The 20501-nt window shown below is 46.1% G+C and overlaps 1 protein-coding gene across 6 annotated transcripts in view; it reads right to left on the minus strand.

Moving 5' to 3' along the window:
- Positions 1-20501, minus strand: part of Znf541 (zinc finger protein 541) — a 35108-nt gene that overhangs the window by 2635 nt on the left and 11972 nt on the right. For 5 of the 6 annotated variants that reach the window (XM_021168423.1, XM_021168422.2, XM_021168421.2 and 2 more), the window contains 10 exons: positions 17416-17656; positions 14172-16026; positions 12590-12666; positions 12117-12276; positions 10757-11075; positions 4218-4281; positions 3662-3804; positions 3271-3374; positions 1331-1406; positions 770-858 (listed from right to left, as the gene is read on the minus strand). In XM_021168423.1, coding sequence (XP_021024082.1) covers positions 770-858; positions 1331-1406; positions 3271-3374; positions 3662-3804; positions 4218-4281; positions 10757-11075; positions 12117-12276; positions 12590-12666; positions 14172-16026; positions 17416-17656 — 3128 coding nt within the window. The remainder of the gene's footprint in view (positions 1-769; positions 859-1330; positions 1407-3270; positions 3375-3661; positions 3805-4217; positions 4282-10756; positions 11076-12116; positions 12277-12589; positions 12667-14171; positions 16027-17415; positions 17657-20501) is intronic. The other variant, XM_021168427.2, reaches the window with a different exon arrangement.

Below are 20501 nucleotides of genomic sequence, written 5' to 3' on the forward strand. Positions count from 1 at the left end.
AGAAAGGGTGAACTATTAATAAATGCAACACAAATGAACCTCGAAGTAAGTATGCTGAGCATAAGCAGCTAGATAAAGTGTGGAACAAATGCTGTTTGGCTGCCCTAGTGATACAAAAGTCCAGAAAGTACAGCTTTCTTACAGACCAGGGCTGACCAGGGACATGGAGGGAGGCACAGTGGCCTGTGCGATAGGCTGTCAGGGAAGGAAGAAGCACTGGGGCCTCACAGACAAGTTGCTATCTTGCCCGTGGTGACAATTCTATGGATTCATACATATGTAAAATATTTGTCCTTGCACCTTGATTATGTGTAGTTTTATGTCTTAAAAAAAAACAAAAAACAAAACAAAACAGAAAAGAGTTAGGTGGTAGTGGCACATCCCTTTATTTCCAGCAAAGGCGGGTGGATCTTTGTGAGTTTGAAGCCAACCTGGTCTACATAGTGGGACAGTCAGAACTACATAGAGAGACTTTCTCAAACAAACAAACAAATAAACAACAACAAAAAACAAACACCAACAACAAAAACAGAAGAGAGACTTAGGTTTTATGTTTATGTATTTTTCAGCACACGCACAGGAGTAAATCAGGACAGAGAAAGGCAGCAAGTGCTGAGTGGAGTGAGCAGCACTTACTGATGAGAAGCAGGGCAGCAGCAGGGTAGCCTTCTAAGGTAACAAGCCGCTTACAAGGTACTGAATGTGCTGCAGGCAGGTAGGGACAGTTGTGCGAGGCAGGGCTCGCTGCCCCAGCCCTCTGTCATCTTACCATCTTGTGTATCAGGTAAAAGTCCTTCTTGTGGGCACAGAATGCCTTCTTGAAGAGCCTCTTCTCCATGGGGGTCCAGATGTCTGAACCTGCCGGGGAGCAGCCAGGGCAGGGTAGGTTTTTCTCAAGGGACCACAGCCTGACTGACATTATGAACATTGATGATGTACTAATTTCAGTCTTCCCTAATGTTACAAAGCTGGGGACTCACTATCCTCATGTTATAGATATGGGCAACTGGCTGGGGCCTTAGTGGCCTAAGAAAAGCAGGTGAGCTCAAGCTGCCTGACTTTGATGTGCTCAGCTTACGTCCATATCCCCTGCTCTAGTCAGAAACACTGATCATGCTGGAAGAATTCTGAGTGAATGATGGAACAGGGCTGGTGGGGTTTAGTGAACTCAAGGCAGTGCCTGCTGAGTCCCCCTGGAAAGAACAGGCCCCTTCAGGAAGACAAAGGCCCTGGAAAGAAGGCCAAGGGGAAGAAGCAGAAGTGAAGTTTGCTATCAGCCCTGGCAGAAATCAGCCAGGTCCCACTATCAAGCAGCCCTTTCTCCTGTCACCTGTGTAGCGATAGTCAGCCAGTGGGTGAGTCCGGGGCTTCTGGGGTCCTCTAAGTAACAGAGTCTCCAGGGCAACCTGGAAGGACAGGAGATGTGGGCCAGTCACAAGGCATGGGAATCGGGGACTGTCTCCATTCTTTTTTTTTTTTTTAATATTTTTATTACATATTTTCCTCAATTACATTTCCAATGCTATCCCAAAAGTCCCCCATAGCGCCCCCCACTTCCCTACCCACCCATTCCCATTCTTTTGGCCCTGGCATTCCCCTATATTGGGGCATGTAAAGTTTGCAAGTCCAATGGGCCTCTCTTTCCATTGATGGCCGACTAGGCCATCTTTCGATACATATGCAGCTAGAGACAAGAGCTCCGGGGTTCTGGATAGTACATCATGTTGTTCCAACAATAGGGTTGTAGATCCCTTTAGCTCCTTGGGTACTTTCTCTAGCTTCTCCATTGGGAGCCCTGTGATACATCCAATAGCTGACTGTGAGCATCCACTTCTGTGTTTGCTAGGCCCCGGCATCGTCTCACAAGAGACAGCTATATTTGGGTCCTTTCAGCAAAATCTTGCTAGTGTATGCAATGGTGTCAGCGTTTAGAAGCTGCTTATGGGATCCATTCTTCTTTCATTGAAAAACAAATGTCTCTATAGTCAACTTGTTCAAGGTGACCTACAGGTGTTTGGTCCTTATGCTGGTGGAAAATTTGTTGGCCCATGATGACTTCACTAAGCATCCCTTTGAATATCATACTTGCCTTCACAATATGACATTTTTCATGAAGAATACTATGTGTGAGCTTGTGAGGCACATTCTCCTACCCACCAGAGGCTGCTGCCTAGAAGAGTGCCATCTCAGTCGGCACTCCATTTTATTCCCTCTTCTGCACTCCATCCTGGGCTGCTTTTTCCTGTCAGCCGAGCTGGGGATGGAGCCTGGACCTTACATATGAGCTATACCACTGGCCTTTGATTTTTGAGACAGAACTTGATACTGTAACCCAGGCTGGTCTTAAACTTATTCCAAGTGCTGGAAGCACAGGTGTGAGCAACCACATTCCTCAGCAATATACTTTTAAAGCTTTTGACTCTCCAATTATAAACCCTGTGAGGTATGGGCTACTCTAATCCCAGTGAGGACTGGACCTTCTTTAGGATCTGATACAAAACAAAAATGAGGATTTCCACCTAGTGGTGGTGGTCACACCTTTAATCCCAGCACTTGGGAAGTAGAGGTAGTGGATCTCTGAGTTCAAAGCCAAACTGGTATACAGAGCAAGTTCCAGGACAGGCAGGGACACTCAGAGAAACACTGTCCTTGAAAACAAAAAACAAAACAAAACCTCCCAAAGATTTTCATTCAGAAAGTCTAAAGACTCCGTAGATAAGGACAATGAAGTATTAAGCCAAGAACAGAGCCCTACATGGTTAAGGTCCAGTGGGTGCTCAGTATACACATGTCAGACACTGCCCCTCAGCTTGGCAGAAAGCATGGTCCAAGACTAAGTCTCAGGTCTTAAACACTGGTCCTCCTGCACTGTCTCAGAACCCTTTCTCCTGGAGTAGTGGTTCTCAACCTTCTGAATGCTGTGATCTTTTAATACAGTTCCTTATGTTGTGGTGACCTCCAACCATAAAACTATTTTCATTGTTATTTTGTAACTGTAGTTTTGCTGTTGTTATGAATCATAATATAAATATCTTTGTTTTTAAATGGTCTTTGGGTGACTCCAAAATGGTCATGGCCCACAGGTTGAGAACTGAAGTCCTAGAGGATCTATAATTGACAGACAAATCCTGTAACTGACCAGCCTTTACTCCTCTACTCTGCTATTTTAGCCTCAAAGCACTGCAGACTTAGATCTTCACCTTCCCTCAGCTGGGCCATCCAAGTCCCAGAAAGCCCAGCCTCAGGTGTGCAGGGTGCCCATGGTCTCACCTGAACACTGCCCTGGGCATCATGCAGGCAGTGCAGGGCAAGCTCCAGGTTGGTGCCCCCTCCTGGCATCACACTGGAGCATGCTACATTGCAGAGCTCCATCACTGTGGTCCCAGCAAAGCCGAAGAACATTAGGAAGAAGAAAGGAAGTCAGGCACATGAGAGAGGTAGCCTTCCCCATAGCACAGGGGCTTCTGGTCAATTCCCTTTCCCTTACATTCCCAAGGTGGAGGCAGTCTGAGTAAGGGGAACCAAGAGGAACCATAGAAGCCCTGGCCTGGCACCTGCACTGGCAAGTGAGAGGTGGGGGAGGGCCATGCAGTGAGGGAGAGATGCTGGGCCGAGGGTAGGAAAGAAGGAGCCTTGGGATCTGACTCAAAGCCTCAGCCACCTCTGTCCTGGGTCTCTGGGTTGGTCATCACATCTCCCCATGGCTTCCAGACCAGAGAAGCTACATTCTCATCCATTCTGGCCAGCAGCCTTTCCTGCAGTTCTGGGATCTCCGCCTGAAATCTGCTTCCTACGTTGATATGTCTGAAACAAGGCCATACACAAATATTGAGATGCAAAGTTGCCTAAGCCAGAGACAGTAGAGATGTACCATGCATTCTGCTCACAGCCATAGCCTGCTCATAGCAGTTTGCTGCCATTTCTCAGACATGGTGGCTGTTTGTTACCTTTATCACTCGACAGACATAGGCATTTCAGAACACTATGTGCTGACACTGACTACCTGTGTCCAGTCCCAACCCACAAATGCCCTTGCCTCCTGTACTATACTTTCACCACTTCTGCCCAGAAACCCAAGTCCACAGCAGAGATTCTGTCCCACCTCCGTCTGGTCTGCCCTCCCTCAGAAGACTGGCCTGGGAAAGGAGACTCTGGAAGGTCAGGCTGATGGAAGCACCCTCACTAGAAGGACTTGGGCACTAAGGGTTCCAACTCACGGTTCAATGCTGATTTTAGTGTCATCCTTCACCACACAGATGCCAAAGGAGCTGTCCACTTGGTCTAGAAAACACACAGGGAAAGGCCTCAACAAGACTGACCTAACAAGATCCTCTGGGCCTTCTACCTGCCTTTGTGGACATGGTGAAAACAAACTGTAAGGCCCAGAGAGAGAAAAAGACCTCTGAAAAAAAGCAAAGGCAGAGCTGGGCGTGGTGGTGCACGCTTTTAATCCCAGCACTTGGGAGGCAGAGGCAGGCGGATTTCTGAGTTCGAGGCCAGCCTAGTCTACAAAGTGAGTGCCAGGACAGCCAGGGCTACAGAGAAACCCTGTCTCGAAAAACCAGAAAAAAAAAAAAAAAAAAAAGCAAAGGCAGAAACTGAATAATTTAAAATAAACAAATACAGAGCAGCAGAGACAGGCAGATCTCCATGGGTTCAAGGCCAGACTTGTCTACATAGTAAGGTCCAAGATTTCCAGGGCTACACAGAAAGACCCTGTATCAAAAAAACCAACCAACTGGTGAGGCTGGTGAGGCGGCTCAGTTGGTGAAGATGACACTAAGTCTAAAGAACTTAGATTCATCTTTGGGGCCTGCATGGTGGAAATAGGGAACTGACTGCTACATGCTGCTCCCTCCCTCATTTCACATGTGTCCACATACAAGACAGACAGATGGAGAGGTAAACATAAATAAATAAATAATAAATAAATAATGACTTAAAACTAATAAAAAACCCACACACATCTTAAAACAGTTAACAGGCCAGTGAGATTGTTCAGGGCATAATTGCCTTAGACCCTTTGATTCAATTCCCAGGACCCATTAAGTGGAAGAAGAGATCTGACTCATGAGTTGCCTTTGAACTCCACACATGGCACCCATGCACATATGATTAAGCACATATAATCAATCAATAAATATAAGCTTTAAAAACTGAAAAACAATAGAAACAACTTTCTCTTGGTAATAATCAGAGTCTGTGAGTCCTGAACAAGCTTGACTTTCTTCCTCACAAGCTCCTGGCTTGGGTAATTGATGTTTTCTCCCAAGAACTTCACTCAAAGATGGGGCTACCCCACAACACACAGCTCATAGGCTGAAGAAAACTGCAGAAGGGCCTGTGAAATGATCCAGTGGGTAAGAATGTTTACTGCCAATCCTGATGACTTGATTTTGATCCCTAGGCCCCACACAATGGAAGGAGAGAACTTACCCCTACAAGATGTTTCTGACCTCCACATGTACCCACGTGTGCAAAGAGATACATTTCTTTTTTTAAACAAAAGCAAAATTTAAAAACTGTACAATTAAAAAAATAACGGAAGGTAGAACGATGAATTTTCATCAAGGAGTAACTTTAAGAGGTGGAAATCTAGTGATAAAAAGTACAATAATTCATGTTAAACTCAGCAGGTTTGCCTGAGTTGGTAGAAGGAAATGATCACCACACCTGGAGAAGAAAGAATTAAGAACCTGAAAAGGAAAAGAATGCAGAAGGTTGGACACCACTGAAGGCTGAAACCACATGCAATGGATGCCCCAGACAGAGAAGAGAATGGAAAGATGAAGAGAGAATGGTAGGAGAGCCCACAGACTTGGTGAGAAACAATGTACACATCCAATAAGCACTGTGATTCTAAATAGGACAAACACAGAGGGAAAGATGCAAAGTCAAAGATCAAAATCTCAAAAGGAGCCAGGCGTGGTAGCGCACGCCTTTAATCCCAGCGCTTGGGAGGCAGAGGCAGGTGGATTTCTGAGTTTGAGGCCAGCCTGGTCTACAAAGTGAGTTCCAGGACAGCCAGAGCTACACAGAGAAACCCTGTCTCGAAAAACCAAAAAAAAAAAAAAAAAAAAAAGCAAAGATCCCCAGATTTAAAGAAGATTGAGGAAAATCTGTTGCTATCAATCTTGGCTTATGAGAAATATTACAGGGGGAATAATCTTCACCCTTAGGAGAAAGATACTAAGACATCCCACAGCACAGATGGAATCTGAACACGGCTGAGAGTAAAAGAAGCTAAGCATAAGGAACCACATACTGTGATTCCATGTATTTGAAACCTTTCAAGCAGCCAAGCCTACAGAGACAAAAATTGGATGAACTCAGCCCAAACCTGGGGAAGAGAATAGGAAAGGAATTGTGATAGAGTGGAGTTTCCTTGTTGGAAAATAAAATAAGTTTAAAATAAGTTGTGGGGCTAGAGAAAGATGGCTCAGATTGCTCTTGCCGAAGACCCAAGTTCAGTTCCCAGTACCTACATGAGATAGATCACAACTACCTATAACTTCAGCTCCAGGAGATCCAATGCCCCTAATCTAAACTACATAGGCACCTGCACTCTCATGCACATATAATACCCACAAACACATAATACATACAAACACATATTTTTTTAAAAATTAAGCTAGGCATGGTAGTACACACCTTTAATACCAGAACTCGGGAGGCAGAGGCAGGCAGATCTCTGTGTGAGGCCATCCTGCTTTAGTGTGGTCCAGGCTAGCCAGGACTACACAGTGAGACCCTGTCTCAAAACAAACAAGGATTAACTGTAGAGCATGTGAATTTTATGCCATTAAAGCTATTATTACCTTTATAAATCTTTAAAAGGAGGTTGTAAAGGAGGCAGTGGTGTGGCTCCACCCTCTAAAGTGCTGGCAGAAGTAACTGTTCAGGTAATTATAAAAGGTAGTGTAATTTGTTTTCTCTTCCTAATTAACTTAAATATCAGATGTATAAGGCAATGCATATCATGGGCCTGAAACATCTAGAAATGTAATATATGTTACAGTGACAGTACAAAGGACCGAAGCTGTCGTCTCTGGAGATAGCAAAGTCAGTTTGGAACTCCTCAGATCAACCCCCAAAATGCCAATAGAAGGAACAAACAAGAGAAAACAAAACAAAAACCTGTGTATTTACAAACCCACTGCTGGAGAGACAAAACAGAATTCCTAGGTTCACTCAACATCCAGCCTATTTTGTTCCATGAGCTCCAGACCAGCGAAAAACCCCGTCTCTAAAGAAAGAGGCGGGCTGGTGAGATGGCTCAGTGGGTAAGAGCACCCGACTGCTCTTCCGAAGGTCCAGAGTTCAAATCCCAGCAACCACATGGTGGCTCACAACCATCCGTAACGAGATCTGGCGCCCTCTTCTGGAGTGTCTGAAGACAGCTACAGTGTACTTACATATAATAAATAAATAAATCTTTAAAAAAAAAAAAAAGAGGCATTAACAGGGTTATCATCTAGCCTCCACACATATGGTGGCTTGAATATGCTTGGCCCAGAGAGTGGTACTCTTTGGAGATGTGGACTTGCTGGAGGAAATATATCACTGTGGGCATGGGATTTAAGACACTCATCCTAGCTGCCTGGAAGCCAGTCTTCTAGTGGCCTTCAGATGAAGATGTAGAACTCTCAGCTTCTTCTGAGCCATGCCTGCCTAGATGCTGCCAGCTCTCACCTTGATGATAATGAACTGAACCACTGAACCTGTAAGCCAGCCCCAATTAAATGTTATCTTTCTAAGAGTTGCCATGGTCATGGTGTCTGTTCACAGTAGTAAAACCCTAACTAAGACAACACACATGTGTACCTGTATATACATGAACACACACAGAAGAATAGCACCCAATGGTAATGGCCCCATGGGAATTACAGACAAGCATGGTATGGCAATGAAGAGTACAGCAAACTCAGCAGGCAGTGCTTGCTTTCTTCTATTGCTTTGACTTCATGTGACCAAATCTATAAAACTGTACATAAAGTTGTAAGGACAACAGTTCAGAATGGAGTCTGCTGACACATCTGCTTAGAAACAGATGGCACAGGAAAGGCCCATGAGATGGAGAATGCAGTGTCTCTGCCCTTCACCATTACTACATGAACACAAATCTAAATGGATTCTGCTAAGGAAAGATGTCTACTGCACAGCAAATGGCATGTGCCTGCCTTTCCACCACTTGGGAGACACAGGTAGGAGAATGGGGAGTTCCAGGCCAGCCTGGACCGTATCGAGATCCTATCTCAAAAAACAGCAACAAGCAAAGATATGTAAGACACACACTGGGAAAAATGATTGGGACAAAGTACAACAAGTCCTAAATAAATGGGAAGATGGTCTGGTCCATCATGAATAGAAAGGTCTAAATTATTTAGGATAGTAATACTTTCTAACTTATGTACATATTAAACAGGGTAACTATTAAAATAACCACTGATCCTAAAATTCCACAGTAATGCAATGGACCTATGGCAGCTAACACAATTCTGGAAGACAGAACAACATAAGAGAATTGAAATACACCTATTTGAAAGCTTACACAAATCTACAGTAGTCAAAGCACTATGGTACCAGCATAAGCATGCAGATCATAAAGAAGAACTAGTCTATGGAGCAAACACATGCACTGATGATTAATGGAGGTGTGTGTTTGCATTTGCAAGTGCACATTTATTCAGAAAAGCATGCAAGTGTGTATGGGGCACAGGTATATGTCACATGTTATTCCTCAGACATCACTCACCTTGTCTTCTGAGACAAGATCTCTCTCTGGCCTACAGCTCACTCAACAGGCTGCACTGGCTGCCAGGAAAGCTCCAGTCTCCCTATTGCTGAGAGTACAGTGTATGCCACTACACTAGGCTTTTTTTTCTCATAGGCTCTGGGAACTGAACTCAGGTCTTTGTGCCTTGGTAACCTGATTTTAATAAAGCCAACTTGCTAAAACCAACTCGATGGGAATTATATTTTCAGCAAATGATCCTGGAATGAATGGAATCCATGCAAAATAATAAACTTTGATCCTTACCTCATACAATATCCAAAAGCTAGTTGGAAATCCACTAAAGATGTAAATATAAGAGTCAAAATTATAGCTGGGCAGTGGTGGCACATGCCTTTAGTTCCTCTCCTTGGGAAGCAGAAGCAGGTGAATTTCTATGAGTTAGAGGCCAGCCTGGCCTACAGAGTGAGTTCCAGAACAGCCAATGCTAGACAAAGAGATCTTGTCTTAAAAAAACAAGCAAACCAAGCCAAACCAAACCAAACCAAACAAACAAAATTATAAAACTCTCTCTCAAAAAAAAAAAAAAAAAAAAAAAAAGATACTGTGCATCTAGTGTCTCACGGGGCTGAGGCAGGAGGGGTATGAACTCAAGACCTGGCCTACAGAGTAAACAGGAGTGGAGTGGCTCTTCATTACTCTGTGCCAGTCAACTGGTCACATATAAAGCCCAGTGCACAAATGACACTAGGAAAATAAAGAGATCTCCTTAGTTTATAAGGAAGGACACACAAACAGCCAATGAACACCCAGCAAGATTCTTGGTACCAGCCAGGCATGGTGGCACACGCCTTTAGTCCCAGCACTTGGGAGGCAGAGGCAGGCAGATTTCTGAGTTCGAGGCCAGCCTGGTCTACAAAGTGAGTTCCAGGACAAGCCAGGGCTACACAGAGAAACCCTGTCTCAAAAAAACAAAAAAAACCAAACAAACAAACAAAAAAAGATTCTTGGTACCAGTAGCCAGTAGGATAATACAAATCCAAACATAACAAAAGATAACAATAGGTACCTTTCTTTCATCTGACAGGACGGCTAGAAAGAATCACAGTCTAAAAGTGCAGGCAAGGGGCAGAGGTATCAGGACTCTCCTGATTGTTAACAGGAATCCAAAAATAGGACACTCTGGCACTAGTTTGGCAGTTTCTTAGATGGTTAAATAGAATTTCCATGTGAGCCAGCTTTTCTTTGTAGGTATTTATACAAAAGGAATTGGTACATAGACCCCCATGGGAAGTTATACACAAATGTTCTTACAGCATTATTTACAACAGCTAAAAGGAAAACAACACCCATACCTATCAGCTGATGGTTTAAAAGAGTGGTCATTGAGTAGACTATTACCAATAAAAAAGAAATTCTAACACACACTACCACCTGGTGAACCCCGAACACATCAAACTAAGTAAAGTGGGTGATACATAAAAAGCCACACATTGTATGATGTCACTTATATGCACTACCCAGCATAGGCAAGGCTATAGGGACAGGAAGTAGATGAATGGAAGCCAGGAGGGTGGTGTAGCTGCCCGGAATACAAGCTTCTGGGATGGCAAAACCCATACTATCTAAAGATAGTATGCAGGGAAGCTCAGAGGCCAGAGAGCAGCCTCAAAGCACAAGCTTAAATGGCTGATCTGCATGGCAGGCAGGCATGGTGTGTGTCTCTGTCTCCATAGAGTGGCTATAAAAATGAACAGAAGAGGATTTGGGCTGAATGGCCTCTATGTGTTCTTTCTGGCTGTTAAAAACAACAACAACAACAATCCAACCAACCAACCAACCAACCAACCAACCATCTAGAAGAATCATCTTGGTATGTTTCTGAGTAGCAATGAGTCCCCCAGAACAGAGACATACAAGGCTGGAAAGAATGGCTGGATCATATACTGTAAGGCAGAGAGATTGTGGGCCATAGGAGAAGCACCTTATCCTGGAACAGAATAGCTTTCTGGCCTCACTCACCAAGTACAGGGCTGATAAGGTGGGGCCCAGCTCTGGATGTGGAGCAGAGGGTATTGAAGTACAGCCCAGAGCCCTCACGAATTGGGCTAAGCATAGGCGGTGGTGTGTAGGGAGAGCACTGAAACAAGCCCTTCAGGAGGTGATCCACCAGGAACACAGGAGAGTGCAGGCAGCTCTGGTGGCACCCTCCTGGGCCTGGTTCCCCGAGGGCAGAGGGTGCAGGAGGGGCAAACAGGGCCTTGAGCTGGGGCCGCTTCTTCCGCTTTCTGTACTGGCAGCTCTCCTTGCTGTCTCTCTCTTCCCCATCTTTTTCTTGTCCCTGAAGAAGAGAGGACAGAACCACAGGTGTCACCTGAGAGCACCTGTTGTATCAACTCAGTCTTCAGCTTGTTCAGGGATGGGAAAATGGGGCTTGTCATAGGGACAGGGGGAAGGAGGATGTGTATGTCTGCCATAGCCATTCCCAGGGTTTAGCACAGGAGCTGAGTAGGACCTTCTGTTCATAGCCCAGCCCCACATGAGCCAGAGCTGACTAACATACTCAGTATGGTGACATCCTGAGGCTCAGAGCTGCCTCATATAGTCATATAGGGATACATGGGGGCAGTTCAGTAGCTCAAGTGACAAGCTTCCAAGAATGAGGGTCAGATACAGGGTGTATGCCTTTGATCTCAGTACATAGGAGGCAGAAGCAAAGTGGATCTCTGTGAGTTCAAGGCTATCCCTATTTACATAGCAAGTTCCAGGTAAGGCAAGGCTATAATAGATACCCTGTCTCACAAAATAAATAAGCAAACAAACAGAAAAATCCCAGAAAGTAACAAAAATATGTATAAAAAGGAAAAAAAGAATGGGAGTCAGAGACAAGAGTATTATGGCAACAAAAATGTGTTCTCCCAGATGCCTGTGTCTTTTATGAGCCAACACTGGCCTAGCACTGACACAGAAACTTCAAGCCAGGGTCCAGTAGTAAAGAGATGAGACTCAGGGAGATCCATCACTGCAATCATAATGATGTTTCATATCTTCTACTGTTCCTTTCTCCATGCCAGCCTTCCTTTTCTTCCAGGTCTTAGCTCTGACATACCTTCCTGCCTGGCCCCTCAGCCTTCCTCAGTTCCTTCTTCTCCTGCATCCCAGCCCTGCAAATTTTGGGTCATTGCTGACTAGGGTCAGGACTTGGGCTGTCAATATCATTGCTGTCAGTGGGGCTACTGTAGGCCTGCACAGATGGTCCTGGCCCTCATGTTACCCCATGCCAGGATCCTGCCTTTAACCTGAGATAGATGACATTGTCTCTTCATCTATCCCCAAAGCCTGTCTAACCCTGGACTACAGAAGCCACCGTTTGCCCCTTCACCTGTTGCTCCTGCTTCCCTCGAGGTGATGGCCACTGGTCGCTATGGAAACACATGTGGCTGCTCAGCCCTTTCTCGGTGTAAAACATCTGGCTGCAATTCTTGCACACAAAAGTGCTCTTTGACTCCATCCAGTCTGTGGGACCCCCATTTGGCTGATGGCTGTGGATAGAGAAGGCAGAGGGAGAATGGGAGAATGAGGCTCTAGCCCTGACTGCCGCTTTATTGTTCCTGTCTTTGCTTTTGGTTTGGTTTGGATTTTGTTGTTTTTGTTTGTTTTTTTTTGCATGTAACCCCAATCCACTGAAAACTCGTACTAAACAACAAAAATGGAAGACCATATTCAACTTTCCAAGGGATGAAACATTCTCTGCAGGGCTGGAGGCATCTGGTTCCCTCACTCAAGACAGTACAGTGAAGCCAGAGGACTTTCCAGAGGAGTGCCTTGGTGGGGCATGAGGGCTTCTGAACTTACCATCCGCCGGCCAAGCTCTCTTCCTTCACTGGATGGGGGAGTCTGTAGATGTTTCCACCCTGGAGATGAGAAGATATCTGAGCCAGCAAAGCCCAGACGAACAAGGAAGACAGCATTGGGGAAATCTGCTTGATGGTGCTCTGGGCAATGGTGTCTCAGATTTGACACCAAAGCAAAGCAGAAAACCCAACAGACACACTGGACTCATTAAAATTGAAAGCTTCAACCCCACAAATATTCACACATAAGATGAAAAGGCAGCCCACACAAGGGAAGATAAAGTCACATGTCTGATGTACATACAGAATATATATACATATGTATGTATGTATATGTATACACACACACATACATATGCAAGTCAGTAAGACAGCACTTCACAAGCACATGGGAGGATTTTAACGCCAGGGCACGACATTGGCAGCACCAGCAGACACCACTGCATGGCCTAGTGTGGCTGTGACAGCAAAGAGCATGGAGAAAACAGGGCACTTGTGTACAGCAGCGGCACTGGGAAACTGCTGCTTCCTAGGAAGTAGTCTGGTTACTCCTTAAACATTGGGCAAGAGACTCTGTAGGATCTGGTGACTCCAGTCCTTGGGTCTAGCCAAGAGAAACAAGAACATGCATCCACAAGAAAGAAGCTGTACACAACTTCCCAGTAGTCACTCACATGAGCCATAGTGGAAATAGTCCACTAGTGAATGGCAAAATAAAATCTGGCCTGTCTACCCACGGGACATTGCTCAGCCAGAAAAAGGAATGGAGTAGGGTAGGTAGCAAGATGGGGGGAGGGAGGAAGAGGCACTTGCTGCCAATCAGATGAAAGGAGAAAACCAGCTCCCACAGGCTGCCCTCTGAGTCCCACGTGACCTCTGTGGAACTCATGATCCTGCTAATACCCACCCCCAACAAAAAATGTGCCAGATGGAACAGATCTTTAATTCCAGCACTCAGGGGAGGCAGAGGCATGCTGATCTCAACTCAACTCTGAATTCAAGGCCAACCTGGACTATATAGCAAGTCCCAGGTCAGTTAAAGTCACATACCCTGAGTCTAAATCTAAGTGTTCTGGCCAACAGTAATAGTTGTGTAAACTTGTGACTATACCTATGTCTGCCAAAGCACCAACTTTGTAAGAGTTCATTATACATCATTTGGCTAACAAAGATGTAAATGTTTATAAAGTGGTAGCTGTGAGATGGAAGGAATGATGCTGGTTTCACTAAGAGCAGTGGCTAAGTGCCCAGAGCAGATGGTCACTGCATGATACACAAAGGACTTGGGTTCTGTGCATGTGTGGGGAATGCACAGCCATCACACGTAGTTAACAGTTAAGGGAGGAGGCCTGTACCTTTATCTTCCTCAACAGTTGAAGGAGGGAAATCTAGGTGGAAGTAGGAGGCAAAGGAAAGCAAGGAAGGTAGCTTAGTGGACAACAGCCATCAGTGCCTCTTATAAAGTCACATCTGAAGACCTACTACAGTGAGGGAAGTACCTGGACAGTTAACCAATGCTATAAATCCAAGGACATACACATAGCCCTGCCACAACCCAGAACATAATAGAGGACTACAAATACCTGGATTCTGTTGAAGATTGTCAGCTTGGACTTCATGTCTCTGGGTGGATCTGCCAGAGGCCCAGCCGATGAAAAGGAGGCCATGGCCACCTGGCTGGGAGAAGCTGCACAGCACACATCCATCTTCACTTTCTCCTTCCGGAAACCTGAGAATCTCTGGGCCCTGGGGTGCCCTGAGAAGAGCCTGTAGCCTCCACCTCGGGGGCAGGCTGGACCCTTCTCACCTCTCATGGCCCCTGAAGCCAGGCCATTCTCTCCTTGCCCCTGTTTCCCAACCAGCTGGGTTCCAGCTGGCTCATCTCCACCTAACTGGGACTGCCTTGAGCCTGCACTGGGGATAATGTCCCCCAGGTCCAATGTCCCTTTGGCCAATGAAGAGCTGTCTGGATTCCGGGAGGGGAGCAGGGCTGGCCCTGTGAGGGATGGTGGTGCAGAGGCCACTTTGGGGCCTCCTTTTGTGTCTCGCTTAGGGCCACCAGGAGATGTTTCTCTGGACACTGCAGGCATGGTTTTCCTCCTGCGGAGTGGGGATCCTTCTGGCTCCGAGTGTCCAGGGCCTATCTGGAAAGAGTCTACAGTGGGTACTGGTGGCAGAGTTTGTGGTGGCCATGGCCCCTGCAATGGCTTCAGAGTGGACTGCTTTCCCTCAGGCCCTGGTCTCTGAGCTGAGGCTGTAGCCACCTGAGTATGGGAGAAGATCCGCTGGGACTTGGCAATCATCTGGAGCACCTGCATCTGCTCATGGCTTACTAGAGACTCCTGTGACTTCATGAACAGCTGCCGGAAGAGGGGTGTGGCATCTGAGGGGAGCCCACCTGGGTTCTGTGCATCTTGGAGCCCAAGCTCAGTGGGGCTCTGCCATGGGAATGACTCACAGTCAGGTTTGCACTTTTTGGGAGCCCAGGTTTCATCTTCCCCAGCTGCCTGCCGAACTTCACTGGAGGCCTCACCAGGGGCCTTTAGTAGTGCAGGAGGAAATGGCAACAGTTCCTCCTGGCTGGTGCCCAGGCTGGGTGAAGGCTCCACTGAGGTAGGGGTGCTACTGGGCCCAGAGCCTCCTCCCTCAGAGCCCTCCCGGGATGCCACTGCAGGGGGCTTGTGGACCATAAACACATTGCTGCCTTTGTTCTTGGGACAGCCAGGCAGGTTCCGGAGCCACTGGAAATTGTGGCTGGAAGGCTGGGATCCTGAGGGGACAGAGTGGCCTCTGAAGAGAGGCAGGCAGGCAGGCAGAGAGCTGCCCTCTGGCCAGCCTTCCAGGGAGGATGGCCGTTGAAGCCGTGGAGACTCTGACTCCAACTCTGACTCTGGCGGATCGGGGGCACCATTCTCAGCTGCCCTTGACTGGACAGGTGTGAACACTTCGGGGGCAGCTTCCTTTCGTGGGGGATGAGTTTCCTCAGCAATCTCAGAGCCCAGGGTTCCTGGGGCCACTGGGGTGCTGGCTGGTGTACATGATGATGATCCCAGTGAAGTGGGGCAAGCACAGGCTGAGCTCCTTGCTTCAGTATCAGAAGGCCCCACTGCTGGGCCAGGAGAAGGAATCTTCTGGTGGACGATGCTGCTCACAATACAGCGAAGGAGGTCTCTGTTGGGCAAGACAGAGCCAGGGGACCTAGCTTCTGGGGGCCCCAGGGACCTCAGGCCACTGGGTGGAGGCTGGTTAGCCACATCATGGTTGTGGGTTGGATCCCCATAGGCCTCCTCTTCTGGTGGAGCCTCCTTCAGGATGCATACCCCATGCTGGACTTCATAGTGGCGGCGCAGCGAGCGGTAGTCACAGTAGCTCTTGCTGCAACCTTGCTCAATGCACACAAAGGGCTTGGTCTTCTGGTGGGTGAGCATGTGCCCAGTCCTGTAGTGAAACATGGAAAGGAGGTCGTCGGGAAAGCCCCACACCTCAATACAGGAAGTGCTTGGGCCCCCTACTTTGTCTAACCAACTGGGGGGTGGTGGCTCACTTCTCTGCCCTCATCACTAACAAACACTGAAATCCCATGCAAGCCAGATCAAGTTTCCCCAGAGTGGGTTCACAAGAGACAACAACAGTTCTCTAGAGGTAAGCTCTGGGGACCTGGGCACAACAGGAATGTGTTAAAAGCATGCATGCATACACATACACACACATCACTTTGGAGGTTCACAAAGCATTGGGTGTGTGTGTGGGGGGGAGGGATCATCTTTAACCTTTGCTTTCATATAGCTCCACCAGCATTCCTGAGAAGTAGAGCTCTGTAGAATACATTTGAGGAGATGCCAATCTGGGACTACCATAGTACTGTGTATGGGGACAGCTTCCTGGAACAGCTCCCCCTTCAGCCAAGAAACTAACTTACAGAGAGTTAATAAAACCTTCCTAGAGCCAAAAGGCAGTGTGTGGAAGTGTAAATGCATGCACATATATGTTGTACTTACTCCTGTTTATGTGGACGATAACAGAGTGAACAATGAGCCCTCACCCTTGGGGTTCTAACAATCTAGCTTTGGACAATCCCAATGCATGTGGCTGGGATGTTTTAATGACTACTGTCTTTCTATAGAGAATGTCCATGATCTTGTGAGGGAAGGACTCAAGAGACTAAGGATTAGTCCTAGAAGAAAATTACTTTTGCCTTAGGTGAGTCTAGGCCAGAGGGTGAAGAGAGAGGTAGACTTATCAAAACCTCTCCCTCTAGCTAGGCATTGTCCTCTTCCACTCTTTGAGCCTCACAGCAACAGAGGCATTAATAACAAGAGAACTTTGCTCTAAGCTTTTATACAGCTTTGGGGGGGGGGGTGCAGGTTGCAGACCTGTTGTCCTTAGACACCTGCTAGGGACTTAGGGCATCTCTTTACTAAGTTAGCCAACTTCATTTGTACTGTTTTGTTTTGCTTTCTCATATAATCCAGGTGGGGTTTAAACTTGTAATGTATGTAGTTGAGGCTGGCCTTAGACTCTTGATCCTCCTGCTTCTACCTCCCCAGTGTGCCAGCACGCCTGGTAACTCATCACATTTATAAACCACAAGAGCCATGTCTGCAAATAGACAGGGATTTCCTCACTGGTGTAAATTTGGGGCTTAGTAAAGAGACTGCCCCCAGACAATAGCAGTGTGAAGAGAACAGAGTCCACACTGGAGGACAGGAGACATACATCTGAGAAGCACAGAAGTGGGAACTCAACAGAGGACCAGATGGATGGGTGAGAGGGTAGGAGAAGGACAGGTGCATGCCCCCTGCCCTTCTGGCCAGATTCTTGACATACAGGTGGTCCTGCCGCTTGAAGGCCTTGCTGCAGACTTTGCACACGTGTTTTCTCTCCTGGCTGTGCGTCAGGTAATGCTTGCTCAGGGAACTGGCGCTGCTGAACACTTTCCCACACAGGCTGCAGTCCAGGAGTGGATTCTGAGGGGAACTGTGCTGTCGCTTGCCTTTCCTTGTACTCCCAGTGGCCCTGCCTCCTTCATCAGCCTCTTTAGGCACCTTGAGTGCGCCCAGCCCCAGGTCTAAACAAAGGGAGAAAGCACAGGTTATGCTGAGAAGGATGGGGGAGTGCTAAAGTAATATAGACCCTCAGCACAGAGCCCTGTCCCAGTAGTCTGAGACTCCTCCACTTCAGAGGCTCTGCACGGACAGATGACAAGACTTAGCTAAAAGGGAACTGAGGTCTGGACCAGGCCTTATCTATAGGACTGCACCAGGTCTTGGTGCAAGATGTGGAGGTATGGATCAGGTTGAGCTTCTAGGGCAGCAGTATGATAAAACAAGCAGGGGTGGAAGCCAACCTACCCATACAATGTCTATCTAGAGATGCATTATCCAAACCAAAAGCACTCACCATCTTGCTCTGCTCTTGGGTTCTCACCTTTTTACAAAAAAAAAAAAAAAAAAAAAAAAAAAATCTACCTGCTTTTTCTAGTAAAATGTTAGAAACAACCTTATATCTGATTAGAGAGGAGGTGAGTGCTTTATTTACTCTCTCTCTCTCTCTCTCTCTCTCTCTCTCTAACACACACACACACACACTCACACACAGAGAGAGAGAGAGAGAGAGAGAGAGAGAGAGAGAGAGAGAGACTGGGGATTGAACCCACGGTGTGACACATGCTAGTGCTTGGCAAGTACTCTATAAGTGAGCTACATGCTGGTTTGTATTATGACCTAGTAAACAACTTTCCAAACAAAAATTGGAGAAATATCTAAAAAAAAAAAAAAAAGGGGAAGACTGGTCATACCATAATACTACTAAAATAGAAAGGAAAGAAGAAAAGAGAAAGCAGCCTATTTGAAAACAGAATTACCCCAGGTGAAAAAAAAAAGTAAAATTAAACGGAACAGGAAGATTGGGGTTCAATGCCAGAGAGATGGGCAGATTTTACTTCTCTCACCCATGTGTGTATCTGAAATTACCATATTTTCTGTATCCCTTGGTAAAATGTTAGCTATTTTTATGAATTATGTCTCCTGAGGGGCAGCTGAAGGAATTGGAGACATTCAGGTAGAGGAGGGGGATGTTCAATTATTAGAAAGGCCAGTGTGTGGAGAAAGAACAGATAGCCTGTGTTTTGTTTCAGGGGGACAGAGAGAGGCTTGGGACAAGAAGACTGAAGGGAGAAAATTCACCTTGGTAAGCAACTGAACAAAGAACTCTAAAAGTATAAACAAGATAGAACCAGGCTCCCTCAGATATTGTCCTCAGACTTGCTGGGGTACTTTTAAGTATACCTTAAAGCACCTGAGTTTTATAGAAAGCAATGTCATGAAGCTGAAAAATTGTGAGCAGAATGCTCAGTGAACCAATCCAAAAGGAAATTCAGTATGTGAAAAGCTGTTCTCTCCAGGAGCTGGAAAGAGTGGGCACTGGCTGCTCTTGCAAAGAGCCAGAGTCCAGTTCCCAGCACCCATGTCAGGCAGCTCTCAACTGCCCGTAACTCCAGCTCCAGGGGATCTAGTGCCTGCTGTGTCCTCCACAGACACCTACATACATGTAGTATTCACACCCACAGAATTCACACATACACATAAATAAAATATTTTAAAAGCTGTTAATAGAAACCCTTTAACAGTCCAACAAGACTGTGGTATGATAACACATTAAGACATCTATGACACCGGGCATGGTGGCGTACACCTTTAATCCCAGCACTTGGGAGGCAGAGGCAGGTGGATTTCTGAGGCCAGCCTGGTCTACAGAGTGAGTTCCAGGACAGCCAGGGCTACACAGAGAAACTCTGTTACAAACAAAGATATCTATGACAATAGCAATCAGTCCTCTCTCACATAAGACTCCAAATACACCAAGCTTTTAAAACAACAAACACAAGCATATCAGTTATGTGTGTGAGTATACTGTTGGAGGTTGGAACTCAGAGCCTTTAATGTGTACTAACTTAAAAAAAATCAACATATATCTGAGCAATTTCACCTGTGAATTTGAAGATTTATGAGGTAAGACCTATTGGTTTACACCTGTAGTCCCAGCTAAGGCAGGAGAACTGCTGACTTCAAGCTACTCTGGGACACACAGTGAGCCCAGACACTCAGAACCAACTTAGCTTAGTCCCCACAAAACAAAAAACAAAGTATTTATGTGTACTACATGGCTTAGAGGTGGGTTTTTGCTTCATACTTTATGTTCTATAATAAATACATTTTCCTTTTTTCCACAGAGACAGGGTTTCTCTGTGTAACCCTGGCTGTCCTGGAACTCACTCTGTAGACCAGGCTGGCCTCAAACTCAGAAATCCTCCAGCCCCTGCCTCCCAAGTGCTGGGATTAAAGGTGTGCACCAATATCCCCAAGCACATTTTACTTTTCTAATTTAAAAAATTAACATAGTCAGAAGTGGTGGCTCATGCCAGTGGTCATCAGCACTTGGGAAACTGAGACAGGAGAATTACTCAGACTCTGAGGACAGCCTGGACAACACAGTGAGACCCTGTCTCAAATAAACAAATAAAAGTAAATGAAAATTGGGTATGTAGTACATGCCTTAGTCCTAAGTACTCAGAAGGCTGAGGCAGGAAAATCACTTGAGCCCAGACACTCAGAACCAGCTTAGCTTGATCACTAGCACAGTAAAACCCCCATCTCAAAAACAAAAAAGAAAAAAAAAATGACATATGCATATTTACTTATATGGGCCTTAATTTAAGTTTTAAAAGCATAGAGTTGAAATTTAATGCTTGGGCTGGGGGCATCGTAACAGTTGAATATAAAGAAAGGCTAAACTGAGCAGAACCCTAAGAATAACTGATGACAATTAGGGTTCCTGTGTCCAGGAAAACACACATCTCTTTCACGAGTACTTTTCAGTATCACCACGGCCCAAAGTGAGTGCCATACTATAAC

The sequence above is a fragment of the Mus caroli genome, unplaced genomic scaffold (genome assembly GCF_978045245.1).
Source record: "Mus caroli unplaced genomic scaffold, Mus_caroli_1 scaffold_8, whole genome shotgun sequence".
NCBI classification, from domain to species: domain Eukaryota; kingdom Metazoa; phylum Chordata; class Mammalia; order Rodentia; family Muridae; genus Mus; species Mus caroli.